At 41.9% G+C, this 19,260-nt stretch overlaps 1 protein-coding gene across 1 annotated transcript; it reads left to right on the forward strand.

The window, feature by feature from the left end:
• The first annotated feature begins 7,740 nt into the window (after positions 1-7,740).
• LOC130101830 (uncharacterized) lies at positions 7,741-13,193 on the forward strand. The gene is made up of 8 exons (XM_056267684.1): positions 7,741-7,860; positions 8,630-8,956; positions 9,051-9,371; positions 10,013-10,072; positions 10,176-10,346; positions 12,684-12,731; positions 12,812-12,868; positions 13,018-13,193. The coding sequence occupies exons 1-8, from the start codon at positions 7,788-7,790 to the stop codon at positions 13,068-13,070; spliced, it is 1,110 nt and encodes a 369-aa protein (XP_056123659.1). The 5' UTR covers positions 7,741-7,787; the 3' UTR covers positions 13,071-13,193.
• The last annotated feature ends 6,067 nt before the right edge of the window (positions 13,194-19,260 follow it).

Here is a 19,260-nt window from a genome sequence, read left to right on the forward strand (position 1 = left end):
GGTATAAAAGGAAGACCCCGGCAATATGCAGATATGTTTCTTTGCTGAGGAGCCAAGACTGAGCTCAGGCGATCTCCGCGGTACAGCGGAAGTGGCAGGCAGACGTAAAGTCGAGTACGTCTGAGAGGACACAGGCTCCACTCGGAGATTGTGGAATCTGGCGAATGTGTTGGGTGTCGCCCAGCCTGTAGCTTTGCAGATGTCTGTTAGCGAGGCGCCATGCGCTAGAGCCCAAGAGGACGCCACACTCCGGGTGGAGTGGGCAGTCACACCAAGGGGGCACGGTCGACCTTGCTGCTGGTATGCCAAAGCAATGGCGTCCACTATCCAGTGAGACAACCTTTGCTTGGAGAGAGCCTTTCCCTTCAGCTTCCCACCATAACAGACAAAGAGCTGATCTGAGGTCCTGAAACACTGCGTTCTGTCTACATAGGCGCGGAGGGCGCGTGCTGGACAGAGCAGTGCCAAGGCTGGGTCTGCCTCCTCCAGGGGCAGCGCTTGCAGGTTCACCACCTGGTCCTGGAAGGGAGTGGTGGGAACCTTGGGCACATATCCAGGCCGGGGTCTCAGGATCAGGTGAGAGTAAGCCAGCCCGAATTCCAGGCACGCTTCGTCAATAGAGAATGTGTGCAGGTCCCCTACCCTCTTGATGGAGGCCAGTGCAACCAGCAGAGCTGTCCTCATAGACAGGAATTTAATCTCCACTGATTGCAGAGGCTCAAAGGGAGCACTCTGCAGGGCAGTTCAAACCACTGAGAGGTCCCAAGAGGGAACGAGAGGAGGGCGAGGAGGATTCAGTCTCCTCGCTCCTCTCAGGAACCTGACGATCAGGTCGTGCTTCCCTACGGACTTACCTTCCACTGTATCATGGTGTGCGGCAATAGCGTCAATGTATACTTTGAGGGTGGAGGGAGACAGCCTTCGCTCCAACCCATCTTGAAGGAAGGAAAGCACGACACAGATCGAACATCTCCGGGGGTCTTCTCGGCGAGAAGAGCACCAGTTGACGAAGAGTTTCCACTTCAACGCGTAGGCGTGTCTCGTGGACGACGCTCTAGCGGAAGTGATGGTAGCCACCACCACTGGTTGTAGGGTACTCAAACCTGACTCCAAAGATCGGGACGAGGGTGCCATAGGGTGCCCCGTCCCTGAGAAAGGAACTGGTCAGGGAGGTGCTGTCGCGAGGAGTACAAGTTCGGAGAACCAGGTCCGTTTGGGCCAGTGCGGCGTGACCAAAATGACATGCTCCTCGTCCTCCCTGACTTTGCGCAGGGTCTGCGCAAGAAGGCTCACTGGGGAAACGCATTTTTGCAGCCCCGCGGCCAACTGTGCGCCAGTGCGTCCATGCCGAGCGTGCCCTCGGTCAGGGAATAATACAGGGCGCAATGGGTCGAGTCGTGAGAGGCAAACAGATCTATCTGTGCCTCCCCGAACTGGTCCCAAATCAGCTGAACCGACTGGGGATGGAGTCGCCATTCTCCAAGGAGGGGCTGAAGCCGTGAGAGCTCGTCGGCTGCACAGTTCAGGGCTCCGGGAATATAAATGGCTCGAAGTGACCTCAGATGCTTCTGACTCCATATGAGGAGGTGGCGGGCGAGTTGCGACATACTGCGGAAGCGTAGACCACCTTGATGGTTGATGTATGCTACAGTACATCAGTACATCTGAAATAGTTTCAGTGGAACCGCACTCTTGCCCTCGAATTGTCTCAGGCAAGTCAGCAGTGACTGCGCGCGCTCGCTCGTAAGCTGCGCGGACATGGCGACCGAGACGATTTCCAAACCGAGAAAAGAGAACCCCTGCACGGGGCAGAGTTTGCTCTTCTCCCAGTTGACCCGAAGGCCCAGACGAGCTAGGTGCCGGAGCATTAGGTCCCTTTGTTCGCAAACCTGGTCTTGAGAGTGAGCTAGTAACAGCCAGTCGTCGAGATAGTTCAGGATGCGAATCCCGTGCTCCCGAAGGGGAACAAGGGCTGCCTCGATGACCTTTGTAAAGACGCAAGGAGACAGGGCTAGCCCGAAAGGGAGAACCGCATACTGGTATGCATGCCCCTCGAAAGCAAACCGTAGGAACGGTCTGTGTTAGGGGTGAACGATTATGGAAAATAATCTATTTGCGATTTTTTTAACCAATACAGCGATTGCGATTTAATATGCGGTTACTTTTTAAGTGCTTTACCTTCTGTATTAGTCGACAAAGACAAGCAATAAATCATTGTACAGTAGGGATGGGAATCTCTAGGCAGCTCGTGATCCGATCTACTTTTTTCTTATTAATTAATCTTAATAACACTTAAAATATGTATTTAATTACATGTGTAAAAATACATACTTTAAAAAAATATATATAAAAAACATTTAATTAAACCAATTACATGTTAAGAATTTTGAATAGGCTATATAAACTAATATAGCTTCAAAATATAAAAGCTAGTAAATAAAGAGGAACAAAAAAAAGCATTACAAGCAATAAACAAAGAGTGCTTTCAGTATTTAAAAGTAGACTGTCTGAATGTTTTTCATTCAAGAGCTGGAGTGATTTTTCCCCCTCAGTTTAGATACGATTAGCTGCATTCACACTAATGGTCCATGAAGGGGAACAGGAACAGGGGGTGACGGTTTAGCCGGCGGCCAGGGCGAAGCAGACAGTCCATCGGGCGGCCAGGGCGAAGCAGACGACCCATCGGGCGACCAGGGCGGAGACGTCAGTCCATCGGGCGGCCAGGGTGGAGACTTTCCCTCTGGCGCCCATGGCGGAGAAGATCCTTCGGGCGGCAACGGCGGTGAAGACCCTTCGGGACGAAGACCCAAAGGAACAGGAACAGACCCTGGCTCAGGAACAGGCACCGGCGCAGGAACAGGCACAGACACCGGCTCAGGAACAGGAACAGACACCGGCTCAGGAACAGGCACCGACACTGGCTCAGGAACAGGCACCGGCTCAGGCACAGGAACAGACACCGGCTCAGGCACAGGAACAGACACCGGCTCAGGCACAGGAACAGACAGCATGGTGGAGGCCATCATGTCTGGAGACACTGGCTCAGCGGCGGCCATCTTCTCCATAGACACTGGCTTGGCGGAAGTGACGTGAACAGTCTCTGGATCGGCTGGCGTGACGTGAACAGTCTCTGGATCTGACCCAGGGAGCGTGCAGCCACTTTCGTCGCTCGGAGAGCAAGGTCAGTGGCGGCGCGCAGCTCATTAAAGAGGCCTGGGTCAGTCCTGCCCTCGTGCATGTCCCTGAGCATCTGGGTCTGGTAGACCAGCAGAATGGCCATGGCATGCAGTGAGGCAGCTCTATAGGATTTCGCCACAAGCATAGACGAAAAACTACAGGCTTCGGATGGGTGCTTAGGGTCGCGCCGAGAAGAAGCACTCTGAGGACACAGTAGGATCACAACAGAGGGTTCAACCGGGGGAACCCCAGCCCAGTGTACCCATGGGCAATGGCCCCGTCGAGGGGAGGAAAGGCGGATGAGATCAACGAGCGGTCCCAAGAAGACATAAGGGTCTTCCAGGACTTCGAGATCTCATCATGCATGTCCGAAAAGAAAGGTATTGGGGTTGGCCGCGGACGAGGGTCGGCGGCCGCACCCAAAGACCAATCGTCCAGCCGCGAGCACTCTTATTATACCCACGAGGTGGGGCGGAGTTGCGCCATGCAAATTCTGCAGACCCATGGCATTTATTTGCCACTGGCTCGTTTTGTAATACTCAAAGATAGGCTTTCTAAGCAAAACCCCATTCGTATTCATCCGACGTAACTCGGAGTGACAACGAAAGGGAACTCCCAATACACTTCAAGTTCAGGTCATCCTGAGGTACAAGTATATGCAGCATTTGTGTCGTTGTAGAGAGAAGAACTCTACTGTCCTCTCAGTGACTCCTCTCCTCTGAGGAGGCTGGTGGATGAGGCTGAGGCTGAGGCGACTGGAGGGATTGAGGAGGAAGGCCATCAGAGACATGGAGGAGCAGCAGGAACAGAAGGAGGCACTGTAATCCTGCAATCAAGTAGCTCTATAGAGTATTTGACTGAGAGAAAAGATAATGGTCGAGTATTTAATGTAATTTTTTCATATAAATAAGATTTCATGTTTGGAATACTTAATTTTTAAAACAAAGAGTAATTATGGCTGGTTCCCTATGTGCTTTTCCTTATTGTGTTTGGTGCAGTATTTAGAATAAGACAGTATGCAGTGTCTATTTATACAGTAATGCTCACTGAGGCCTGCAGAGGGCAGTGTGTGTCTCTTTTAAAAAAAACGGCTTGTCCAGACTGCTTATGTCTCTAATCTCTTAAAGTCTTATCCAAACCTCACTCAAAAATTATCTTTCCTCAAATCAGCTCGCAAACACTACTGAAAAATCAATGTCACAACCTGTTTATCACATCATATGCACATCCTGGAAATCACAGAACCTCTAGATCAGACAGTGTTACATAAAAACAAACGGGTTATCTGTCTTTCTTGGCACTTCAGTGGAGTCCGTCTTTCTCGTTAATATCTGTACAGTTCTAACTGCTAATGGTGCTGCTGATACTTAAATGTCTTTTTTTGTGTGTGTTAAAACATATAAAGGAGAATATTAAATGTGCTATGGTCTTTTCATATGTGGAGTCTGTCTTTCTCCTTAATATCTGTACAGTTCTAACTGCTAATAGTGCTGCTGATACTTAAATGTCTTTTTTGTGTTAAAACATATAAAGGAGAATAATTAAATGTGCTATGGTCTTTTCAAGTATTTTAGTATTTTAATCATCCTGCATGAATTTTCTAATATTCAAAATTAGAGACTCCCCACTGTCCAACACAATTTTCACCAACCCCTATATTATAATATTAACAAAACTATAAATATAAATATATAATAATTATCTCAGCAATTGTGAGATAAAACCACTTCTTTAATGAACCCTTGTGTGGTGTTCATATTTTTGTTATTCAGCCAGTGTTCGTGGGTCTGGTGGACCCGCTGCATTTTTGGGTTTTTAATTCAACAACTATTTTTCATAACTATTGATTTTTCATAACTATTGATTTTCATAACTATTGATTTTTATTTATTTGAACTTCATTAGAAATTTAACCTATTCAGGTCAGTTTACACAACACAATATATGACTTTTAGACGAACTCAATCGGAGATATATTAAATAATGTTCTGGCTCTTCCAAGCTTTATAATGGCAGTGAAGAGGATGAAATTTTTAAGCATTCATCATAAAAGATATCCACACGGCTCTGGGGGGTTAATAAAGGCCTTTTGAAGCGAAGCCATTCGTTAGTGTAAGAAAAATATCCATATTTAAAACTTTAAAACCTAAAATAACTAGCTTCAGGCAGACGTCCTACGCAAGTCGACATACGCCAAAAGAGTAACCCCTGACGCAATGTAGAAGTAGCGTAAGCTTTAACGCCTCTCACGGTTCAAACTAATAGGGCTGGGCAACAAACTCAAGCTCCTCTTCTCTTATATCGAAATCTTCAGACATTTCTCTTTCAAAATTCTCATTTTAGACCAGTTTGTTTTGCTCTATCCTCTATGCTTTCGCGTTCCTCAATATGTCATGCGTCAGGTGAGGTCAGGGGTTACTCTTTCGCCATAAATCGATGCGTCAGCCGTCTGTAGTTATTTTAGCTTATAAAGTTTTAAATATAAATATTTTTCTTACAAAAATGCATCGCTTCTCTTCAGAGGTTTGGGCCTGTGCCTGGTCCCTCCACCGTGATCCGTACGGACCAGGTCCCATGGTTCGGCACACATGTGATTTGCGGATTAATAGCCAAGTTTAACCATCAGAGTGAAAGTTTATCATTTGCATGTGTTTTGTCTTACCAATTTACACATTTTCACATTCGGTACTTGCGCGCTGTTATCTGTGCACAAAGCCATACACACCTGAAGCGCTCGCACACAGAGAGGTGTCATACCAACACCTAATTGATTCCTCTTTTGCATTTCCTTGCTCTTAAACAGACAAATACACACAAAATTATCTTAAAATACCCATTTTGGCAAGTATTCTCGTAAACACAGTTGGTTATGTCTTGTGAATGTAAACAGTTGTGAAGGAAATCGAATGTGTATCATTATATTGGATATTTTGCCCTGAAAGTGACATCAGCCTATAAATACCTGCTTCTGTCTGTCATTAATTGTTAATCAAACAAAACAGCTTTAACAAAGATTAATCTATAGGCTATTTAATTTATACAGTGAACACTATAGTGTTATTTTACATTTATGCCTATAATTATTACATTTCTGTACCTGAATACTACAGTTAGACCTTACTTTATTTGTAACTTTGTTTTATTGTACTCGATTTTTCTATGCTCGTAATTAGTGTATTTGTTCTTTTGTTTATTTACTGACTTCCCTCTCCCCAATTTTTTTTTTCTTTCTGATCCAAAAAGAATTCCCACCAACTAGCTGTAGATTATATCTAGAAGTATGTTGAAAAAATAATTTGCACTATTATATTGTTTTAAAGTAACAACTAATTTAGCAAATTGATTCAGTGATTTGAAATGAAAACTTTAGCGTAAAGTACTGCCAGGAAGACTCATTGTTACGTCACTCATTACTTTCTGGTCTATACAATCACTATCTAATATTTGGAGTATAAAAGATCTTTCCTTACACATGCAGAGTCCGATATCCTCCGAATGTGAACTATGGACGGGGCCTGTGCCAAAGAACTTTACCATCCAATATTTCTGTTTTCATTTTCTGGTCTATTAATTAATAAATGTTTTTGTGATATCATCTCGCCTTCCGAGTCTTTCTGGTAGAAATGTGTGCAAAATTGCATATTCTCTGACATTTTGCACAGATCACATTTCCTGCTTTCACACTTTGAAAACAACTGTGTGAAGGTAAAAGGTCTTGTGGCTTGTGCTTATGTTCAGCTTTTCTGCTGTAAGCTGGTTGTGGTCTGTCAGGACATCTAAACTATAAACTCTTTTATACACATAATCACAATAAAGACATTTATATTTCAGTTACTTCAATTACTACATTTCCATACAAACAATGAGCTTAAAAAAATAGCTTCAAGTTCATAACTTACCTGTAGCAAATGTAATTTAGCGTTATAAAATAGCAGAGCATTTCTGAATCAATTGTACTGTGTCTTTTGTTACGCAACTACTGTGTATTTTTTTCAGATGAAAGCACAACCAGTTTTTCTGTTTCCACCAAAATGTTAATTGTTAACTGACAGCTTAAGAAACAAGACCAATGTTTGTGTTCCATCACGCCTAAAAAAACAATGACATTAATTAATTGTATTTGCTCTTAGTTTACCAGCCCATTGAGTATTCTTGTTTACTTTGATGTATAATATCAAAGTGGATTAATGTAAAGTAACTGAAGTAACTCTTTCTGATAATCCTGGTTTGGACAGATTATCTTTGGCATTTTCTTTTTATACCAGGCTGCCTTTTCTCATCTACAGAACTTTGTGTGCACCACTACAAAACCTTTTTTTTTTGCAATAGTTCTTGTCCCAAAGTAAATGAGAATGATTTATGTACATGTATTATTTATTTTAAATAGACTTGGCATCAAGCACTGATCAAATCAAAGGTTTGTATTTTTTTCTGTAAGCAAAACTCTATATCACAAACAGAATATCACTAAAGGCCTCTATATGAGCACATGATTATATCTTATTTACTTCCGCACTAAATTTAGAACAACTGAAAACAGCATTGAAAAAGTGAAGTGATGTGGCCTTTGCTCATATAGAGTTCAGCTGTCCTGCAGTGAGCATCTGTATATGATGGGGAGTTTTCAGCCTTTATATTTTCAAATTCTATATCTTCTAATATCAGCTTTATTGGAATGCAAAGGTAAGTATCTTTATATGAAGTCAAATTCCTTTTACCAACATAGAAATATGCAAACATAGAGATATGCATATTATATGCATATAAAGGCAGCATATGTGTGACTTGCCCAGTGTCATTCATAGGCTATGGTTAATTATTTGGAAATTGCTAACGAACAGCTTCTGTTCTGGTTAGTATGTAAAAATTTAAAGCAAGAAAATTATTTACTGAGGACAGTCTATTTTTTTTTTTTATAAACTTTGTTTGGTGTGCAAAGACTTAACCAAACAATACATTTATATAAAACAGATATAAAAGTCAATGGAAACACTTTACAATTAGGTTCCATAAGTTAGCATTAGTTAATGCATTATCTAACATTAACAATGAGCTATACAAGTGTTACAGTATTTATTCATCTTTGTTAACGATAGTTGATAAAAAAAAAACAGATTTTCCTCTGTTCCATTAAGTAATAATAACAGAAATTTAACTTAAAAAACAATTTCAAAACTTTTTTTATGTATTAGTAATTGTTTAAATTATAATTTACTAATATTAATAATTGCTTTAGAAGTATTTTTCATTGTTGGTTCATGTTAACAAATGTAGTTAATAACTGGAACTATATTGTAAAGTGTTTCCAAGTCGATTTATGGATTTTTATACACTGGCAATCAAAAGGATCATTTCAGAAAATTACATTTTTTACTATAAACCCTGTGCTGGTTTCCTATCCATGTATCAGTTCTCTCAGGATGTCTCGTTTCTCTTTTTAATTTCCCTTTAGTTCAGACAGCGAGACCCTGCAAGGTCCATCGGTTGAACATAAACTATGTTCAGGGCGACAATATGACTATTTCTTGCCTAACCACAACCCACCCGCTGGAGTCTCTGACAGTGAAACTACGCAGAACAAACCCGGTTCAACACATCCTAATGTATTCAGACAACTCTCCAGCATTAGAGCATCAGAGATGGTCAGTGAGAAATGATGCTGGAAATGTTACACTTGATCTGAAAGATATCAGTTTATCTGATCAAGGTCATTATGAATGTGAAGTCTACAAAGATTGGGACTGCTTTAAAGCTACTCAATTTAACCTGAGTGTCATAAGTAAGAATGCATTTTTTTCAATCACGCTAATAATCCTCATTGTAGAGCCATATACATATATAATATGAATGCTAATGTTTTTCTCTGGTTTTAGAGTGTAAAACTTTGAACTCAGTTCATGCAACGCCAGATATGTCAGTTTTGCTGCCATGCTCTGAACATCCACTGCAAAACAGAACTGATCAAGCAATTTGGAAAATCGTTATTGGTCACCAATCAGTAGAGATAAGCAAATATCGCCCTCCACACAAGCCCTCAAACAGCACAGAGAGAGTCCCGAGGCCTCTGTATGAGAGAGCGAGAATACTTGGGAATGGATCTCTGCTTATAAGGGATGCAGTAAACACTGATGGATCATGGTATCAGTGCAGAGTGAGTGAAAAAACCTGCTATGAGGTGAAGCTGGTCATGAAAGGTGTGTTTTCAATCCAAAATTTTATAATTTAATCGAATTAATCAATATCACGCAAGCAAGTGCTGTTGTTCCAAATATCATGCTAACATTTATATCAATGGCACGGCCGTGATATTGCTTTTACATGACAGATCAATAAAAAAGTTATTTAGATTTTATTAACTTAAATTTTAAGCACAAAATGGCCAGGTGGTATAATTTTGCTCCACCAATGAAAATAGTGGTAAACAAGCTCTAAGCAGAATGAACTATTGCATTTCTGAGCAACAGATTCCAGAATGAATCAGTTTAAACGAATTGTTTGTGTGAATAATTCAAAGAATCACTTGTTGCCACCTACTGGCATAATAATAATCTGCAGAAAGAGCCACTGAAAAATCCTCACCACTAATGCACAAACTGACAGTCTACTTTGTATAAGACCTGGAAATGGGTTAACATTTGTATTTTCGTCTAAATATCTTCTGAGAATGTTATTAACATTAAACACATTTTTGCATGCATCACATATGCATTAGTTTGAGTCTCTAAAAAGCAAAAAATAATTACTATTAGGCTGCTGTCTTTATAAAAGGAATGCTAAATCTAACCCTAATTTTTAGATACATTTTTAACGTAAAATGTTTGAAATGTAATTATAGGTAATGGGACATCTCATTCGACAACAAAATTGGAAACACTTTCCACAACTTATCACACAGGTAAGACAAGCACCTATATTATGTGTGTGTGTGTGTGTCTAATCAAAATATCTTGATTTATTAAACTGATATTTAATATGCTCTTTTTTTGTGTCAACCTCAGCTTACAGTCGTGTTGTCCAGACTGAAGGCAACATTGATGCGAGTGCAGAAGTGACAACTAATCTGATAGCAGTAGTGATGACCGCGATAGTGTCTCTGTGTGTCCTCATATCACTGATCATCTGTGTGATTCTTTATTTCAAAAAAAGAAGGATCAATATCAACAGCCAAAGTAAGTCCACAACTGTAGTTCTGAAAAGTTCTAAAAACACTTTTGCTGTCATAGAAATGGCTTATTGGAAAGGAGAAAGGAAGTGATGACTGATATTGTAATTAGAACATAGTTTGTATGTTTATATAATACTTCCTGTTATATATTTATCCTTGACTAACTGAACAGTTATTCAAACAGAAACCAGGATCAGCTACACTGCAAAACCTCAAACATTTGCTTGTTTTGGAGATGTTTTCCTTCAAAAAAGTGATATTAAAAGTAGATGTTCCTTCTGCAATTGTAAGATGTGATATTAGTATGTCAATGTGTCAGTAAGGGAATGCTAAATGCTAAATGTATAAGGATTTAGGCGATTTTAAGTCTTATGGGTGTGTTTAGATGATTGATGAGGTTGTGTTGCAATGAGAAGTGAAATGCAGCCTGAATGTTAAAGGGTTAGTTCACCCAAAAATGAAAATTAAGTCATTAATTACTCACCCCCATGCTGTACCAACCCCGTAAGACCTTCGTTCATCTTCGGAACACAAATGAAGATATTTTTTATTAAATCTGAGAGGTGGATCACTGCTACATAGGCTGCCTAAGGGAGTGAAACTTGACGGCCCAGAAAGTCATTAAAGAAAATGTTTAAATATTCCATGTGCCTACAGTGGCTCAACTATAAGTTTATCAAGCGACGAGAATACTTTTTGTGCGAAAAACCCCCATAAATAACGACTTTATTCGACTATTCCATTACTTCCTTGTGGGCCTGAGACGAGAGTTCAAGAGATTTCCAGAACGCATGCGCGAGAACTGAGAAGAGGACGTTCTTCTTCTACTACTTCTTGTTCAGTTCTCGCGCATGCGTTCTGGAAATCTCTTGAACTCTCGTCTCAGGCCCACAAGGAAGTAATGGAATAGTCGAATAAAGTCGTTATTTATGGGGGGTTTTCGCACAAAAAGTATTCTCGTCGCTTGATAAACTTATAGTTGAGCCACTGTAGGCACATGGAATATTTAAACATTTTCTTTAATGACTTTCTGGGCCGTCAAGTTTCATTCCCTTAGGCCGTGTGTCCACCAAAGCGTTTTTAGCCAGCTGAAAACGCTAGACACTCTGCTGAAAACGCCTAGCTGTGGGCGCTTGAGAGCGTTTTGGCAGCACAGCGTTTTTTCTGTTGAGACGTTTCGTTGCTATGATACAGAATATCCGCAGCACAGTTTACTTGTAACTGATTTCGCAGGTAATTTGTTCCATACTAAAAAAATATTTTTCATCCATTTTGTTCAGTTTGCTCTGCTGGTTGATGTCGTTGTACAGAAAGAATGTTGTGACAGTTGGTCGGTGTGGTATTAGTCCCGCCCCTCCTCCACTGTGATTGGACGGCTGGGTAAAAAGTGACAGTGATGAGCGCTGCGTTTTATCCAAAGTTGAACATTTTTCAACTCTCGGCGACCAGTAAAAACGCCGGGCGCTCAGCGCTTCAGCGTGTAAAAAACGCCGAACGCTCAGCGCTTCAGCGTTAAATACACGCTCAGCGCCTCGTTGCGCTCATGGCGTTTAAAAAACGCGGCGCTCCCATTGAAAACAATTGAAAACGTACGCCAGGCGCGAGTAAAAACGCTTTGGTGGACACACGGCCTTAGGAAGCCTAGTATGTAGCAGTGATCCACCTCTCAGATTTAATAAAAAATATCTTCATTTGTGTTCCGAAGATGAACGAAGGTCTTACGGGGTTGGTACAGCATGAGGGTGAGTAATTAATGACTTAATTTTCATTTTTGGGTGAACTAACCCTTTAAGACAAGGAGTGCAAAAAAAGCACTACAAGGGGTGTAAAATCCATATCCCGGCCAGTACATAAAAATGTATCAAACCAAGGCACTCGAGAGTTTAAGTAAATGTATATATTTATTTCTTCATGGCTTAGGCAATGAAAAACAGTTTTCAAATGACCGCATATCGACTAATGAGCCTTCATCAGGGTGTGGGTGGCAAGGTCCTTTTAAGCAGCAATTAGTAAGTCATGTGACAATCACCTGATTACGTAATATAGAATAGTTACAAGAGAGAAGAAATTGTTAGATAAATAGAGAAGACATATCTCACCAAAAAATAATTAAACCCAATCCACTAAAGTGTAACAAATCAGTATCAAAAATGTATTCCAATAACACACACACACACATATATATATATATACTGTATATATATATATATATATATAATATATGCAGCCTGAATGTTGTCTGCATGTTGGAAAGAAAACACATTTTAAAATATTGTAACTTTTGTAATATAGAATGATGGTTGAAGTTGACCAGATGGTACCTCTTTTTCGTCTCTTGTAGCAACATCAAATTGCCGGTTCTCTGCATATTATTCCCAAATTGCAGAAGGTAAGTGACATTTGTTGTAAAATGTTTAGAAGACATATAAAAGTGTAACTGATGACAGTCTTTTCTTTTTTTTCTGACAGGATTTGATGTCCCATTGTATGCTTTAGTGGAACGAAGCACAGGAACCATGACCACCTGTAAGTTACCGCAAATTATTATTTATATCATTAATTGTATATGAAAAAGTGTCCAATCAAAATGAGTTAACAATTCAAACAGCACATTAAAAAAATCTTAAATAATTGCAGGTGGTCAAAATTAATTTTTGAACTTTATCTCCCAACAGTTGCACAAGAAGATCCAGCATGTATTGTAAACCATGACATGTATGAAATTTGAACATTGTGAAATTAATAATTGTAAGGCTTTTTAATGTTTTTTGACATGACCGTCTTTGAGTAATTCCTAATTTAGTAATTAGTCGCTAATTATAATAAAGGGGAAAATCTGTCATACAAACTAGTTTTGGGTGACACTCACTATGATTTTATTTGATTGTTTTTTAATCCTCTAATGTGAAACTGTTATTTTGTCATGAATTTTTAAATCCCTAGTTTTTTCAAACTCAACTTAAAGATGGTCAAAGCAACTATCAGCCATTTTTTATCACCACACTATCTGACTGAGAATTGTTTTGTGAAGGACAGTCATAGCATGATACAAACTGATGATTTGATAACTGATTCAAGAATTAGAGAGTTGAAGACATAAATAGACATTATAGATTCCAGTCTCATCATAGCAGCTGGTTTATCAAGTTTTTATATGAAGAGTGGAAGGTAAAAATATCATCAGATACAACACATTTAAGAATTAACAGTATACAGCGGTTGGGTTCAGTTCTTGTGAAAAGCTTATTGTGGTTTTCCATGTTATTAATATCACGTTATCGTGAATTAGTTTAATTATTTTTCTTAAGAAATCTGGACAGGTTGCACATTAAGATTTCATCATCACTTTCATGTGAAACCATCTAAAAACATCTTTTGGTATACCAGAAAAATAAAAAAACATAGGTAACACTTTACAATAAGGTTCATTAGTTAACTACATTAGTTAACATCAACTAAGAATGAACAATACTTCTTCAGCATTTGTTAATCTTTGTTAATGTTAATTTCAACATTTACTAATACTTTATTAAAATCTTGTTAACATTAGTTAATGCACTGTGAACTAACACGAACAAACAATGAACAGCTGGATTTGTATTAACTAACGTTAACAAAGATTAACAAAAACAGTAACAAATGTATTGCTGATGGTTAGTTCATGTTAGTTAATACATTAACTTGTGTTTAATAAATTAACCTTATTGTAAAGTGTTACCAAAACATATTATAACTTACTTTATGCACCATACAAAAGCCCTCCATTAAATGTTGAACCTTTTTGTATTTCACAAAGAGTCAAATCCACACCCTTCACACACACACACACAGCGTAAGAAATTATTGCTTAATATCAACTGTCACACTATTGCTATACACATTGCTGAAATTTTTAAAAGGAAGGGTCAGGTTTGTGAGTGTAATGCCCCCGGCAAATTTTCATGAATGACTAGTAGCCTATTACAATGAATGCTTTTTTTCGATATATCATTTAACAAATAAAACAATTTCAATGTACATAGCCTACAATAACAGCCATGGACAGAAGACCGTGCTGCATAAAACGTCTCTGGTTACTTACGTAACCTATGTTCTCTGAATAGGGAACGAGACGCTGCGGAAAGCGCAGTGGATATCCTCTGGATGTGCCGATTGCCTGAAGCCCTATAGAATCACGGCAATTCATTGGCTGATGGCGCTCGCGCAAAGCTGGCTCCGCCCCGACGCTCTTACGTCGTAGCATGATGAACGCGCGCGCGCCATCTTCTCCTCAGATTTCTCTGCCGAAAAGAAAAACTGTCGGCAGCGCGAGGAGCTTGGCAGCGAACGCAGCGTCTCGTTCCCTATTCAGAGAACATAGGTTACGTAAGTAACCAGAGACGTTCTCTTTCATAGGTTCACTCAACGCTGCGGAAAGCGCAGTGGGAACGAAATACCAAACTCGCCAAGCTAAGCGCTGCCATAACTGGTACCAGACCAAATAATAATAACAACCATGATAGGTTAAAGCAGATAGAACCTGGGAACCTGGAGTCATGTCAAGATCTAAATTATAGAACCTCACAAAGGTGTGCGGAGAGGACCAACCTGCCGCCACACAAATGTCTTCCAAGAGGGCCCCTCTAAAGAGAGCTTGAGAGGAAGCCACACTTCTGGTGGAATGTGCTCTGATGCTAAGAGGTGAGGGCAAACCACGCACCTCGTAAGCCAGCGAAATAGCGTCCGTTACCCAGTGGGAAATACTCTGCTTTGATGCTGCAAGCCCGCGGCGGCCAGCACCAAAACATACCAAGAGCTGGTTTGATTTCCTCCAACCGCCTGAGCGATCTACATACAACTTCAAAGAACGGACCGGGCAGAGCAAGTTAAGTTTCCTTTCTTCCTCAGAGGCAAAAGGAGGAGGGTGGAAAGCGTTAAGGTTAACAACCTGAGAGCGGAACGCCGTGGAAAGAACCTTGGGTACATACCCCGACCTCGGCCTCAAGGTAACCCTAACCAGGCCAGGAGCGAAGTCCAAGCATGACTCACTAATAGAGAGAGCCTGCAAATCCCCCATCCACTTTAGTGAAGATAAAGCTAACAAAAGAGCAACCTTAAGAGTCAGAATCCGCTCAGGGGCTGACTCCAAGGGCTCGAAGGGAGCCTCTGACAAACCCTCCAGGACGATTGACAGGTCCCACGAGGGAACACTAGGGGGTCGAGCCGGTTTTAGGCCCCTAACCCCACGCATGAAGGCCGAAACTAACCTCAGTTTCCCCAAGGGAATCTCATCTGATTCTCTATGAGCGGCAATAGCTGCGACATATACTCTGAGAGTGGTAGCGGCCGCTCCGGAAGCAAACTTTTCCTGCAGGAAATCCAGCACTGTGCCTACTGGGCAGCTAACTGGGTTCCTATCATGTGCTAAGCACCATGCCTCGAACACCCTCCACTTGGAGGAATATAGCCTCCTCGTCGAAGGGGCTCTAGCATTCGCAATGGTCTCCTGAACGTCGGTTGGGAGATCAAAGCTTAAAGGTAACGGCCTCTGATAGGCCAAACGTACAGCTTCCAAATGTCGGGGCGAGGATGCCATATCCTGCCCTGAAGCTGGGAAAGCAGGTCCTCCCTGACCGGTATCTCCCAGGGGGAGGATTCCAACAGAGGGATCAGCTCCAAAAACCATGGCTGGGACGGCCAGAATGGGGCTACCAGAAGGAGGCGGACTCCGCTCTCCCTCACTCTGGACAGAACCGCCTGGATCAGCTTGATGGGCGGGAAGGCATAGAGCTTCTGCATCGGCCAAGGGTGGGCGAACGCATCTATCCCCAATGGAGCTGGAGGGCTCAGAGAGAACCAAAGCGGGCATTGGGACGACTCCTGAGATGCAAAGAGGTCCACTTCCGCTTTCCCGAACACCTCCCAGATCAGGGCCACCGTCTGGCGGTTCAACATCCATTCCCCAGACCTGAGCTTCTGCCTCGACAGAAAATCTGCTGCGAGGTTCAGAATCCCTGGGACATGAACTGCTCTCAGAGAGAGGAACTTGTCCTGGGACCACAGGAGAAGGTGACGCGCATGCCTGTCTAGGGTGCGCGATCGTGAACCCCCCTGTCTGTTTACATGGGACACTACTGCCATATTGTCCGTTCTGACAATGACATGGTGTCCTTCGAGGAAAGGGAGAAAGTGGCAAAGAGCCAGGAAGACAGCCCTCAGCTCCAAGCTGTTTATGTGCCACGAGAGGGTCTCGCCAGTCCAAACCCCACACGCTGGCCTGCCCTCGAAAACCGCTCCCCATCCGGTCAGAGAGGCATCCGTCGTAACCATCTGGCGACGGAATACCGCACCCATACTGCCCTACAAAGGCAAAAGACCTTAACTCACCAGAGTGTGAAACTGAGAAAAATGACTTTAAAGTTTTTTTGTTGTCCAGCCAATTGTATGATAGGTAGGACAATGAAAATTTGCCAAGTAGTTGTCATAATGAATATATTTATCTACATTAAAAAATATTTAGCTCAAACTTGACCTTTGACCCCTATTCGGAAGTTACTGTATTCTGCCTTTGCATTATCTGCAAAACAATAATGGGTCATACAAAGGCAAAATACCTTAACTTCTAATTTATTGACCATTTTGCCTTTTATCACTCTATACAAACATTTCTATGATAACAACGATAGCCTTAAAATAACATTTAGTAAGTTCTGTCTAGTAAGGGTTAATATTACATCAATAGTTACAAAATATTACAAAATAAAAAAATTATGAGAAAGACCTTAACTCGCTAGAGTTTGGAACTGAGAAAAATGACTTTAAAGATTTTCAGTTGTCCCTCCAAATTAATTATAGGTAGGACACTGTAAATCTGGCAATTAGATGTTTTAGTAATAAAAATTATCTACATAAAAAAATCTTGAGCTCAAACTTGACTTTTGACCACTATTTTAAAGTTACTGTACACTCTGCCTTTGCATTGTCAGCAAAAAGTGAGAAGTTATGCCAAGGCAAAAGGCAGTAACTTCCACATTATCAATATTTGGTTGCTGATCACCATTAACAAAATCATTATAGTAGCACCTGTATAAAATCTAGTGATCATGGCATTTATTTTGTATGATTTACACTTATAGACATCTACTTATTACTACCCTGTGCTTTGGTTGCATTCTGGTGGCATTATTAATACATGAGACATGGCAAAATACCTCCATAGCGGTAAGATCTTCAATTGGTACCGAGTGGCATAAGACTTGATAAACGCGCGTTCAAAATGATCACGATAAAACAGGTCCTCGCGCACATTCGACCCGGGGACTCGTTTATAGTATATTCGTGTTCGAAGGTGTCATGCTCCTCGTACGTTCACGAAAAGTACGAAGTACGAACGCAGTGCTTTCCATCTTGAGACTCGGTGGGGAGCGCGCTCTGGACTACCTAGACGACTAATGCATTTATAGCACAACCTTCTGTGTTCTGCGTCTTTTCAGTAGCGGTGGTTTCAGCTGTCTGCCCTATTATTGTGCAGTGCACTTCGCTCGTCCCGCGGATTTATTCCGGACAGTGTGATTGTAGGTACAACCCGCTTGTAACAGCTTGTCTGATGTTGTATGCACCAACAATTCTTGCTGCATTATGTTGTATGCACCAATATACCGTTGTTGCTTCATTATTATCACTCTGTGATATATTAGTCGCGCGTCGGCTCGACCGTGTTCAGGGCGGAGCTGAAGGCGCCGGCGAAGTTTTGGCACTCTGCCAGCTAGATGCATGATTGTTTCAACCCGATCTGGGTGAGGCGGGGATTTAGTTCTTTGTTGTATTCACCTGCTACGGCGTGTGTTACAACTCTGCATATATCATTCGCGATGGATAGCCTATCGCACGTTTTTCATATGGAGCGGGTTCAGACCATACTAAATGTTCTGACCGCATTTGTGCTGGACAAAGCTCTGAGGACATCAGAAGTTACAGGGACTGATGGCAGCTGTACAAAGTACACAGGCTACATCGTAATTTCAATTTTAATGGAGAGCAAAACAAAGGCAGAACACCGTACAATCTGAAAGGTAGCATATTTGATAGAACGCCAGCACCGTAACTTCATATTGACGCGCGGCTAAACAAAGGCAGAGTACCGTAACTCAAAATGAGCGTTCCAAAACAAAGCCAAAGAGCGGTAACTGGTGTTACGGTGTTCTGCCTTGGTTTCTCACGGGCTTTTGGAAGTTACTGTTAAGACAACCCATTATTTTCTCGAAAAAACGACGGAATTGACTCAAGATACTTATCCACATGATAAAGGGGGTCTTGAATGTGCCAAAAATATAAAAAACGAATTTTCGACCAAACACGAAGTTACGGTCCTTTGCCTTTGCACGGCAGCATACCGACTCCTTTCTGAAGGAAGAGGGGGTCCCGCCAAAATGACAGGGCGCGAAAGCAACTGCGCGACACCTTCAATAGGCGAAGGGCTGGCCCCGTGGGGCCCTGAGCCCCTGAGAGCTTCATCCACCACAGAAAAGGTCTCATGTGGAGTAGCCCCAGAGGTAGCACAGGGGAGGCCGCGGCCATAAGGCCCAGAAGTCTGCGGCAGGTGCTCACGGAAATATGCTGGCCTAGTGCAAAACGGGACAGACATGTCACCAGACTGGAAATCCGTGCAGGAGCCAAACGGGCCTGCATAAGAACGGAGTCCATGCGTACCCCCAAGAAAACCGTGTTCTGAGCTGGAGTAAGAACACTCTTCTCCGTATTCAACCTCAAACCGAGAGACTGAATATGACGGAGGACAATGTCCCTGTGGTGAGTCACCAACTCTCTGGAGTGGGCTAAAAGGAGCCAATCGTCCAGGTAGTTGAGTATATGGATGCCCTGGAGCCGCAGCGGGGCCAGAGCAGCATCCATACACTTTGTGAACGTCCTTGGCGCTAGAG

The sequence above is a fragment of the Rhinichthys klamathensis genome, unplaced genomic scaffold, assembly GCF_029890125.1.
Source record: "Rhinichthys klamathensis goyatoka isolate OS25496 unplaced genomic scaffold, OSU_Roscu_1.1 h1tg000262l_1, whole genome shotgun sequence".
Lineage (NCBI taxonomy): Eukaryota > Metazoa > Chordata > Actinopteri > Cypriniformes > Leuciscidae > Rhinichthys > Rhinichthys klamathensis.